General features: G+C 48.6%; 1 protein-coding gene across 1 annotated transcript; it reads right to left on the bottom strand.

Annotated features, from left to right (window-relative positions):
• Positions 1–501: 501 nt before the first annotated feature.
• Positions 502–11,705, bottom strand: KLHL22 (kelch like family member 22). The gene is made up of 7 exons (XM_069870704.1): positions 11,593–11,705; positions 7,642–7,894; positions 6,592–6,757; positions 4,687–5,405; positions 3,412–3,604; positions 1,815–2,048; positions 502–1,633 (listed from the first exon to the last, which is right to left on the bottom strand). Exons 2-7 carry the CDS (start codon positions 7,866–7,868, stop codon positions 1,256–1,258), a joined length of 1,917 nt encoding a protein of 638 aa, XP_069726805.1. The 5' UTR covers positions 7,869–7,894; positions 11,593–11,705; the 3' UTR covers positions 502–1,255.
• Between the last annotated feature and the right edge of the window lie 66 nt (positions 11,706–11,771).

Raw genomic sequence — 11,771 nt, 5'->3', positions numbered from 1 at the left:
CAGCTCTCTCAGCCCGGCCTCGCAGCAGAGGGGCTCCAGCCCCCAGATCATCTGCGTGGCCTCCTCTGGACCTGTTCTGTGTCCTTACATTGGGGATTCCAGAGCTGGACACAGCACTCCAGAAGAACAGAGCAGAGTGGGACAATCCCCTCCCTCACCCTGCTGGCCACGCCACCTGGGCTGTGAGCACACGCTCCTGAAGGATTTACTCTGCCTCATGTTTCTGAACTCTAGGAATTCTTAACTACGTTCGGCTACCGGAGGATCTCGAGCCAGTCTACTCTTCAATACCTCCAGTTATCTCCTCATTCCTTTGTTTCTTAGCCTGTGGCAAACCAACCTCTGCTCTCTATCCTCATCCAAAGCCTCTAATGAGCGGATGACAAAACGCCACCCATCTCCCAAGTTGGTGTAACTTCCCCGACACTGATGTGGTACCAGAGGATCTAATTAAACTCACCGACACTCAGACTCCACATCAAGGTTAATAAAACTGAGATGGTAGTTAAAAAAGTTCTGACAGGATTTATTAACCTCTGCTTGTGAACAAATGTGCCTGACAGGTGAACGAGGAGATCACCAAGAATCTTTCCTAGAAATCTCCTTTCTGCTGTGCTGACAGAACTGGCAGTACAGAAGCTTGGGAGTGGGTGTCAGTTCACAGGCTGTAAGCCAGTTACAGACGGCTGCATGCCCAGATGAGATGAAGGTTCAGACTTTCTTGCTCCTGTTCCTGTATGTTCAATCTTGCTGAAAAGCCAGTCAGGCTGTCTGACGTGCGGCACAGGTGGCAGATGTGGGGTTTTACCTTCCTATAGGAGCTGGCTAGGAAGTTTTACTACCAAAAAGAAAAGAAAAAAGAAATCTCAAAAAGCTGTTTCAAGCTAAAAGCTGGAAGGAAAGAAGTTAGTCAAGCTGAGCCTTCTGTGCCTTTTTTTTTTCCTGTCCATGCTGAAGGTTGAGAAAAGTCTCCTTTGAAGGAAAAACACCTCTGTCCTTTAACAGGGGGAAGGTGGCAGTTCTGTGGTTGCTGCTTTCTGGCAGGTGGGCATACGCTGACTGTCAGTGGCATTTTGTGCAGAACACTTGCAGATGGGCAGATATTGACTGTGAATGGCATTTTGTGCAGAACACTTATTCTTCAAACCTTTAAATACTGATTTATATATATAAGAAAGATATATAAAATCTCTAAATATTTCCTCCAAGCCTTTATTTCCTCATCCACTGGCAAAAAAATAAATACTAAAGTTTTCTAATCTTCACTTGAATTGTCAAATTCCTCCCAGTCTGATACGCTCATAACTTCTGATGGAAAGTCAAGGTGATACTTCACGCGGTCTGCATGCCATTCTGAGACCCATTTCTCTGTTTCCATTAAAATAGCCCTGGGCAAAGTGAGCACGCAGGCAGCCATCCCCGAAATATCATCTTCCAGCTGGGGTCCTTCCTCCCAACAGTCTCTCTCTGCATCATAAATGTGGACATAATCCATGCGGATTCCTCTGTTGTGGGATCTGCCTCCCAAGACATAGATCCTGTTGTCTAAGACTGCGATACCTGGCTCTCCGTGCCCTGCAGGAAGCGGACATACGTTTGTCCACTGATCAGTGCTTGGCGTATAGCAGGCAACCTGTGAAAAAAAGAAAGAGATCAGCTCAAATCAAACTTGCATCTCAGTGACAGAGCCTGCAAGTTCTGCAGCTGCGTGGAGGTGAGCTGTTGCTGGGCACTTTCATTTGCATACTTAGTAGGAGAACGACATTACAACAGAGTGCAAGTGTCCATAAGATACGGGTATGACATGTTCTTACCTGGTGAACATCTCTTCTGTAGCCAGAATCATTGTTGCTTCCTCCGATTACGTAGAGCTTTCCCAGCAGCGCAGCCATCCCGTGCCACGCACGTCTCACCGGGCCGTCTGCCAATGCTTCCCAGCGGTCAGTCTTTGGGTCATAACATTGCAGCTCCTTCAAGTAGTCTTCTCCTCTCCTCCCACAGGTAATATACATCTTCCCATCCAGCGCTGCTCCAGCATGTGCGTACACCTGTGTCACCACAGGGCAAACAAGAACTTAAAATCTGTTTTTATGTATGGAATAGACATTAAGGGAGTGACATTCTTCATGAGTAATGCAGACATCAACATTTGGAAGGACTTTCTTACAGACAGTTCCTTTCCAGGTGATTATGCTCTAAGTGTGAATTTCTGAATGAAATATATTAGAATTTCTAAAGCTTCCAGAACTGCACTGGAATCTCTTTATTGTTTCTTGGTTACGAGAATCATTCAAACAATTCCTTTTTCCCCTAGTCTACTTGGAAGCCTCTCCATTGGAGACTTTTCCTGTATAAGCAGTGTTTTCAGGAGTGCAAGGTATCCTACTCAACAGCACTCAATTGAATCTTAAGGCTTTTTATCTTCCCAGCGCTGGTAGCCATTTATAATTTGTGACCTCACGCAAGCTGTTTGTCCTTTTCTGCATCTCTTTTGTAAAATGGCAGCAATATTTATACTGTTAAGGTGTCCGGAGATTCTGAACTGAGAAGCGCTGTGAAATCACAACTATTACTTTGTGCTCATCACTTGACCCAAGGCTTTTAAAAGGTGTGGCAGAAATGAGGATAGTTTCTAGACAGATTACTTATTTTCTTCCCTAACTGAGATTCAGTTGTTTGTATTTACCTTCCTCTTTTGCAACAGTTTTAACCTGACAATGGAAATTCTTGCCTGTTTTAGCAGTATTAGAATTCAGAGCAAACACTTCCAGCTCCCACGTCCCTACACCATTTCCTGGTTCCTAGGGTCACGACTGCTGGTTTGGCAGTTGCTGTTGCAGGATACATGGTACTGGTGACAAAAGATTGCTCTTGGCTCACATATTTCAAATGAGCACTGGTCTTATGTTAACTGACTGAGATGGGACGGCATCACATCAGCTGCTGTCACCAGAACTCATCACCCAGTCTCTGTTCTGTGTCCAGGAACTAATTAGTCTATAGAAACTGCTGCACCTCCTTACTGAGGCATCATTGCTTCTGACCAAGAGTAAAGCACGCTCGCAGAACTGCACGTGAGAAGCTGGTACTCCTGTGGCTCAGAGTTCACCCACTTAGGAGAAACAGGAACTTGCTGTTCCCAGAGGCTATGGGTTCAATTTTAAATGGTTTTAAGGATTAACACAGTAAAGGTGCAGGGGAAAACAACAAAGAAACAGGAAAAATAAACATTTAACCTCAAAATGGAACTTGCATGTATTATTCTCCTTTCTTGATATCCGTTTATCCCACTTACAAAGGCTCCTTATTCCCATCCGAATATCAGCAAATGTAATGCTACACATGAGAAAAGCATCTAAGAAGATGAAATCGGGGCACTGTAGCAGTATGTGTGGTGAACGCACTCCTTACCTCCTTCTTCAGAGGTGCAACATATTCCCAAGTGTTGCTTTTAGGGTCGTACCTCTCCACCTCCCTCAGGTCTTCGTGGTAATCGCGGCCAGCAACAGCGTAGATATAGTTGTCCACAACACAAACACTGAGGTCTGCGTGCTCTTGCTGTAGGGACTGGATCTGGAACCATTTGTTGTGTCGCGGGTCATACCTTGTAACAGAATGGGATCAGAGGAAGTTATTTCTACAGCCATGGGATCATTGCTGGAATACCAGACAGCACCAGAGGCGTGGGTTGCTGTGCTGTCTTTGGCTGAAACTGAGCTCAGCTGTGAGCCAAGTGAAAGTTGGCCTTGTCAGCATTTTATTATTATCAAAGTTGTTTTGATCTATTATTAGAAGTTGCATTTAGCTGATATAATCATGCTATAAAAGCCTAGGTTTTCCATTCTCTTAGGCACTGCTGTTAGATATCAAAATCTTGCCTTGTACAAAGCCACTCTGGGAGGTAAAACAATCTAAAAATAGCACAAAGACTGCATATGGATCTTCAAGAGGCCAAGAAAAGCATAAATATGTGGTGGGTTCTTTGATTCTCTTCCCCAGTTATTTGCTACTCAAAGTGACCCTCGCGATTAATTTTCAGATCAAAATATCTCTCTGGTCTAGAAATGCAGTTACAGAAAAAATGGTTATGAAGTGAGACTACGCGTGCCTCAGGATATGGGCAACTCAGCTAAAAGTGACCACATTATAAAGACAAGAAGGTTTATATCTGGCTTTGCAGTGTAATGGGCATCGAGATGTAATCCTGATCCTTCCTCTGGCTCCCTTCCTTGGCACAGAAGCCCTTCAGAGGACCCTAGGATGCTGCTATCTTATTTAAAAATCCTTTTTGGTAGCTAAAGCCCTCTGTACTGGGACCAAAGCTACACAAGAAGACTTCTAGAAAATCCTAGTTCAAGAGCATCTAGACAGTCTAGGGTCTAGGGAATGCTAGTTCATCGTTGCCTTCTGCACTTTTAATACTTCCCCTCTCCAACACGGCAGGAAGTAGCACAGGTAACACTCCTGAATGAGGAGCTGTTTCTACCCTGTCAGGCTTGGCTTTATCCCATAAGCACTGCTGGAAGCTTCCAGTTACTGAGGCTCCTTTCTTTATTCCTTGTGTTTCTTTCCGTGAGGCCCCTGCTCAGTTCCTGCTCTTTGGGCTAGCAAGTGTACAGACTGCTTACAGGCTCAGATGGGCAATAGGATGGGAGTAAAATAATAGCAGGAGTATCCTTCTCTTACCTCCAACACCTCGATTCTGCTCGAAAACCACTTACATTGTTGTCTCCGCCAATTAAATATACAAAGTTATTGAGAACAGCAATCCCCTGGTTGGACATTCTGGGGGCTAGTGCCGCTGTAAAGTGCCTCCACTCTCCCAACAAGGGGTTCAGATACTTGGCTTGATCACTGAGGACAATGGACGGAGTAGAATGCATCCCTCCAAATCCCACTACACACTGGAACTCTGATCTCAGCTGTGTCTGGGAGCTCTGAAGCATTGGCTGAAGACATTCATTCTTGTGGTACATTAACGCATCTGCAACCGTATCTTTTAAAGGACACGGACTTAATTTGTCATGAAGCCTTTGCAGGATCTGGGGTTCCATGAGAGGAAAACGAACTGTCTCAAGTAGCTTAAGGGGCTCCATCAGGGAGACCTGGTCTGACTCCAGCTGCTCTGGAGAATAATGATAAAACAGTGCCCCGTCATAAACTTCAAACTCATAGTTAACCTCCAAGCGGTTGCTGCTGAGAAGGGAGTAGACCTTCTGCAAGGGCAGCTGTCGGTACACTTGTGTCCTTGAGAAAGCAGCAAAGTTTTTCAAAATGTAGGAGTCCAGCTGCTCGCTCAAATGTCTCAAGTCGTAGTGGTCAGCCAGTTGGTACACGTCGAGGATGTTCTCTTCATCTACCCACGACATGAGGAAATCACAACAGAACTTAATGACTTCTGGAATCTGCAAGAGAGATATTTTCCATCTCAGACATCACTTGCCTCGCACTCAAAGAGACAGATGACAGAAGCCTGGGATGACTACAAGAACGTTGTCCAGAAGACAACCACTCTCTTCCTAGTCTCATCACCGTGCCCAATTCGCCTTTCTCCAGAGAAAAAGAACTCAACATGGGTATTTAGATAAATACAGATCTTCCAGCCACACTGTACTGACAGCCTATGAGGTTGGTGCAGTAGCACTGTGTTTCCCAAGTCACAGGGGACACTGGACGGCCAGGCTGTCAGGTTTGTTACTGTGGCACCGAGCTGCAGCAGCCTCGAGGAAGTCATGGACATGGAAGGCACAGAGGACACGGCAATGCCAGGCTTACAGCCACTCCACAAATGTTCTTTCGGATCACTGCAGACACACTATATCAAAGGCTGTATCTGTAACAAATAGATCTGCATCGCTCAAGAGCACAGGAAGCCGTCTGAAAGGAATATTAATATTTAGTGTTGTCTTCTGAATACAGTTTGAAGCTGTATCTGGCAGGGGCCACTACTGGATCGCGAAGAACCAACTGCTGTCCAAGAGCCCCTTGGCTAAAGCAGTGGTGCCAAGTGTGTGGAAACCACCAAAGCAAGCACTCGGGAAGTTTAAGAATGAATGCCAAAGCCTTGTGCTGTGGTTTCCTGCACGGGAAATTAGAGAAACAACCTTTCTGAAAGGCACACAAACTCTGCACTTAGTGCAGAAACCACAGTGATAGGATTTCCTGAAGTGATGGGGTCAGGGGAGGTTGTGCAGAGCTTATGTGCCCGTGGGCTCAATCTGGGGAAGATCTGGAGCAGCACAACAATTTCTGAGCAGCAAGCCCTGTCCTTAACCATCGCCCACAGGTATTCTGTTCCAGGGAAGCTTTCACAAGCTGGTCAGTGCAAGTGAGTGCTACATAAAACAGTCCTTGAAATGAAATGGTAAATGTTTATAAGTAATAAAACCACTGGCACAAATGAGATGTGCAAGTACTCATCCACTGTTCCTGCCCTTGCATAGGTAGTTCCAATGGACACAGCATCCCAAAGTAATTCTTCTCGTCAGTACTATGCTCTTATTCACCCCCAACCTGCCATCTAACCAGATAGCCCCATTTTCTGTTTCTCTCATTGTTGCTTCACTTTTGTCACCTCTCCCAGTACTTCACCTGAAGCTGACAGGCGGCAGCTAAGGTTTCCTGTACACTGTTCACACTGAGTTCCAGCTCAGAAGTGTAAATGAAGTTCAAGATTTTACACATTGCATTGTAGGAGATGCCATGAATATGAACTTCTTCTTGTTCCATCTCTCGCAGTCCTCCTGCAAACATCCCTCTGTAAAAAAGACAACAGCATGCGCTATGGCAGGTTTGCACTCAAGCTGTTTCCAGTTTGCTTAGCTGACCTTGTCCCGTGAACAGAGAAGACATTCAGAAAGATAAAAACCCAGTCAAATACTTTCTGGGATTCCCTCTTTTCCAAGCCACGATACAAAGAGGACAAGCCTTTAGGAGCTAAGAAACGGACTCTCTTCATTCTGCAGGAAAACAGTAGGGACCATTGGAAAGGTGAAGGGCTTAAACTCAGACCCAGTATGTATGGAGAGTCAGTGGGCAGAGGCAGATACTCTGGGTGTGGGGGAAGAGGGAAAACAGAGGAATTTGGGACCGTCTTTTTTCAAGCTAAAGCAGTTCTTTCTCCAGGTAGAAATTTGCCTGGGTTGTCTTGGAATTTGTTTGAAAACAGAGTCAGTTCAGAAACTGCCAGTCAAACTGACCAGGGCAGTGCTTGAAGTGACAGCGAGTCACTCATAGGCACCTCACAGCAGTGTGACCCGTGTCTACATAAGACACAAACACAATGTTTTGTGTCTTATGAAATGATCACCACAACAGGAACAGTCTCACAATGCTCAGGACATGTTAAAAGCCACCCAGAGAATGTTTACGCAGAAGACGTCTGTTAAAACAGCCTCTCCTCTTTATATCCCTCCAAGTACCGCAGGCAGGGAGTCAGTGGAGGTAAGCTCAGTGTGCTTATTTCTGTAGAGACACAGCAGAGATACGAATAAATTCATACTTGGTATTTTGAAACACATTGAGCTCTGTCTTACGGCTCTAATTTTACCCGAAGGAGCAGTGCGCTAAGACAGAAGTTCTGGATGTTTGCAGGCTGGAGTAACACAGACACACGCTTGTTTCTGCCATACTGGAGGGTACCTGAAATAGTCGCAGGACGCAGCCAGAAGTATGCGATGAGCCTCAATTGGTTTCTCTTCCACTACCAGAACTACATCGAAGAGGATGCTGCTGTCTCGGAGAGATACGAGGCCGCTGAGCAAGGCCTGGGAGTGCTCTGCGCTGCGATACGTGTTGCTGCTGCGCTGCTGAAGGGAGGGCTCCAGCAGGGCTTTGTGTGGCTGAGTCGGCTCCTGATCCTCCGCCATCCCAGGCAGAAATGCTCGGCCACCAGCTGCAGCAGAATGAAATCTGTGAGGCAACAGAATCAGCAACGGTTTGTGCCTTTTGCGTTACGAGCAGTCCTCTGACCCCTGTCACAGAAAAGAACTCAAACCAACCCTTCTTGGAGAGACAGTTCTGCCCTGGAGAAACGGCTCCGACTGACGGCGCTGGACACGGGCAGGGGCCCACCCGTGCACCGCAGCAGCAGAACGGGTTGTTTCAAACAAGTGTTCTGGCCTGAGGTTTCAGTCCAAGAATCAGAGGATGTAGCAGGTGGGGATATTTTTTTTCTTAGCAAGAGTTTCACTTCCCAACCCTTACCAGAACCTTGTTCCCTCTGCATTTCTGCATCATTTACAACAAAGAATGGACATAATTTTTGACAAATTACCCAATACTCTCAGGTAACTTTGCTGCGATACAAACTGCACCCTCTACCTCTCTCCTGATATTTCACCCTGGAATCCAAAAGCTCTCCTCTTTCCCCATCCTTGCTTTTTAATATTCCCTAGCTGAGCACACATCTATCTATCACTCTATAAAATACTACAGGAAACTATAGGCTTCAAAGTGAGTTTCTTTATTGTGCCAGCTTCAAGCCAGCACACACAACTGCTTTTCACTTCACTGTGATTCCCTGCACTGGGAGAGCAGCTCCTCCAGGCAGGCACAGCTGAGGACTATCCTGCCTCTTTCCTTCGCACTGCGGGAAGGTCCCTATGGCATGTGGGAAATGCCTGTAAAAAGCTTTTCTTGTGCTCACTGAAAATCCTCGTCCTTCTAAGAATGCAGGTTATAGGAGTGAAGTAGCTCAGCTAGAACCAGGAAAGGAAAAGTTAAAGGCATGGTAAAGTAGATGTGGCAACAGAGCATGTGGTGTCAGTCCTACCTGAACCTGTAAGTGCAGAGGGATTGTTACACCAAGGTGTTTGTTGCCTCAGTAAAGAACATTCTGGGGAGTGGGAATTGATACAACATACGCTTCCCGAGATTACGAACTGAATCCTGCTTCCCCAAGAACAGATCTGTGTTGCACCTGGGAGCGCTGCCCCGCAGCTGGGTCAGGGCACGTCTCCTGGATGCCATTGGGGTACACTCGGCCTTTAGTCCCCGTGGGGACAAGCTGTGCACTCATCCTGTGCTTTAAACCCAGCGCTTCCACCTGTTCGGGTACCGCATGGTACAAGATACCCCCAGACCAGTGTCCACCCTGTCTACAACCGGCATCTGTGTCGTACAGTGATGCTCGCTGGGATGTGCCAGGGGAGTTTGGGGTTTTTGTGTACAGTTGTGCTGACAGCCTGGATTCTCTGCTGTAGAGAAATGCCTGGATACAGGAAGGATTATCCGAGTCAGTTTCTATGGAAACTCAGACATGTCTGTATGGAAGAGCTCGTGGCTGTCAGCTCCATCTCCCCAAAGAGGTGTTCCATGCTGACAGTGATATTTGCTGGTGCATCAGCTGTGCCCAAAATAAACCAGAGCTTGCTGGTGCCGGGTATCCAAACCAGTTCAGCTCACTGCCCTGTGGACAGGTGCCTTGAGCTTGGGGGGTTCCATGCTTGTTTAGAGTTGTAAAATAATTTAGGCTGGAAAAAAGTCTGGGAGACCTCTAATCCAATCTCCTGCTCCAAGCAGGGAAAACTCCAGCATCGGGTCAGGACGCAGAGAGCCCCGTCTAGTCAAGCGCAGAAACTCCATCCTCGTCAACAGTCAGAAAACTGAGTCATTCACCACCAAATCTGTTTTCTTCTTTACCCTCTCTGAGGACAATTGCACCACAAGAGCCCAGCTCTACATTGTCCAGCACCCATCAGGCAGCTAAAACAGCGGCAACTGGCTTTCCCCTCAGCAGATTATTCTCAGTACTGAGCAACCCCAACTTCTTCCCTGCAGGCGCGTCCTCCTCCCCACGTGCTCCTGCCCCGTGTGGTGGCTCCTCACTGCACTCACAGGGCTTTTCCTTCAGCACGGAGCCCAAAGATGGGCTGATAAGTGCTGAGTAGAGCAGGAAATAATAATTTCTCATGACCTGCTGGCTATGCTGTTGCTAACACAGCCCAGCGCGACGCTGGATCCCATTGGAGGAGTTCTATTCACTCAGAGCCCCCAGGCTCTCTTCTCGTAAAGCCGACTCCTGGCCAGGCTTGACTCCGTCCTGCTCCAATACATGGAAATATTCTGACCCGGGTGTGTGGCTTCATGTTTGCTGTTGAAATTCCTGTGGTTTCTTTTGGTCTATTCTCAAAGCCTCTGTTCCCTTCCTCGCAGGCCACCTTCTTCATAGCTTTTCCCTAATACAAAGCAACCAGTATGGCATGCCGATGGCGATCCAAACAGATCAGACCTTTAAAAGCCGTGGTTCCTTGAAGGAAGCTTCAAATCTGTGCCCTAGGGCTTCCCACAACTTCACCTCTCCTTAGGGAGCAACGGGAATTAGGATCTAAGCCAGACTTCAGCTGGAAGCCTGAGAAGACAAGACACGAGACTAGAGTAAAACGCTGACTCTCGGGGGCTGCAAATACAAAGAGGCAGAACCTGGCTGAGCACCAGAACTGCTGGGGCAGAGGGCACGCAAACAAACGGATCAACTAGCCCGGAGCTGCAGAACGGGGAGGCGCTGGGGGCCAGCCAAACCCAACACAAATGGAACCCACGGCACCAACAACGTAAACGGAAAAGCAAAACTATTGTTCATTCCAGCCGGAGTGCAAATTCCGTAATAATTCACCAGTCAAATCATAATGTGTAATGAGCGCTTGTAAGATGCTGCTGGAGAGAACTGAGCACACGTCGTGTGTGGACGAGGCTGAGGCAGTTTCATGCTTTTTGAAGAACGAGGGGAAAGAGGAGGTGAAGGAAAACCAACAGCTTTGATCAGCAGCGCCGCTTTCAGAATTATCCCTCTGTACATTCATAACCGCCAAAGCAAATCTTCCTGAAATCCTACTTCAGTGTAGGAACCTTTCAGAAAACAACCCAAATGACCCCTTTGGACTGAGGTCCCGCGAGAAAGAAGGAACGGAGGCAGCTGGCGGTACAGAATTTCTCAACATCCGTCCGGAACGCTCCGCAGACGCCGAGAGGCTCCGGCCGGGTCCGAGCACACGGCCCTTCCCCAGGCCGCCGGCAGCCAAGCAGGTCGCTCAGGCCGAACCGCGGGGCCGTTCACAGCTCCCGGTATTCCCGGGAGCTCCCGGTGTGGGACGAACCCCCGAGGCGCAGCCGGGAAACGGTTTGTGTGAACCACGCTCTCAGAAATCCTGCTGTTCGACCCCCTCAGCAAACGCCCGTGGGGTTATTTTCTGTGCCTATTTCAAGTTATTGCTAAGATACACGAGAATAAACCGGCTCATTTAATACATACGGATAAAAATCCCGTGAAATGCATCTATATCTAAATACAGAGATATTTTAAAAATCTTTTCCCCCACGAGCAGTCGCACAACTTGAAGATGAACGCTCTGTCTCGGGAGTCTAACCCCGAGCGGGAGGAGGGGGACAGCGCCTGGTGCCGGGGGAGAGAGCCCAGAGCGGGGGACGGGGGACAGCGCCGGGTCCCGGGGGACAGCGGGAGAGAGGGGTTCGGGGGGCAGGCGGCAGGGCCCGGGGCCGGGGGCAGCGGGGACAGCGGGGACAGCGGGGACAGCGGGCGCGGCCCCCGTGGCGATCGAGGCCCCGCTCCCCCCGCTCCCCCCGGGCACCTACCGAGCGCGGGGCCTCCCCAGCGGCTTCCGCCTTCCTGCGCGCACCGGAAGCGGCGGCGCCCCGCGTGACGCGCCCGCCCGGCGCTGGGGTGGGGGGCGGGGGGGAGGGCGCCCCGCTGCCGCGGCCCCGGGGGCGGGGGGCGGGCAGCCCAGGGACCGGGCCGCGCGGCGGGCGGGACT

This window comes from Phaenicophaeus curvirostris, chromosome 17 (genome assembly GCF_032191515.1).
Source record: "Phaenicophaeus curvirostris isolate KB17595 chromosome 17, BPBGC_Pcur_1.0, whole genome shotgun sequence".
Classification (NCBI taxonomy): Eukaryota; Metazoa; Chordata; class Aves; order Cuculiformes; family Cuculidae; genus Phaenicophaeus; species Phaenicophaeus curvirostris.
The sequence above is the reverse complement of the archived record's forward strand: the minus strand, read 5'-3'. Positions and strand labels throughout refer to the sequence as shown.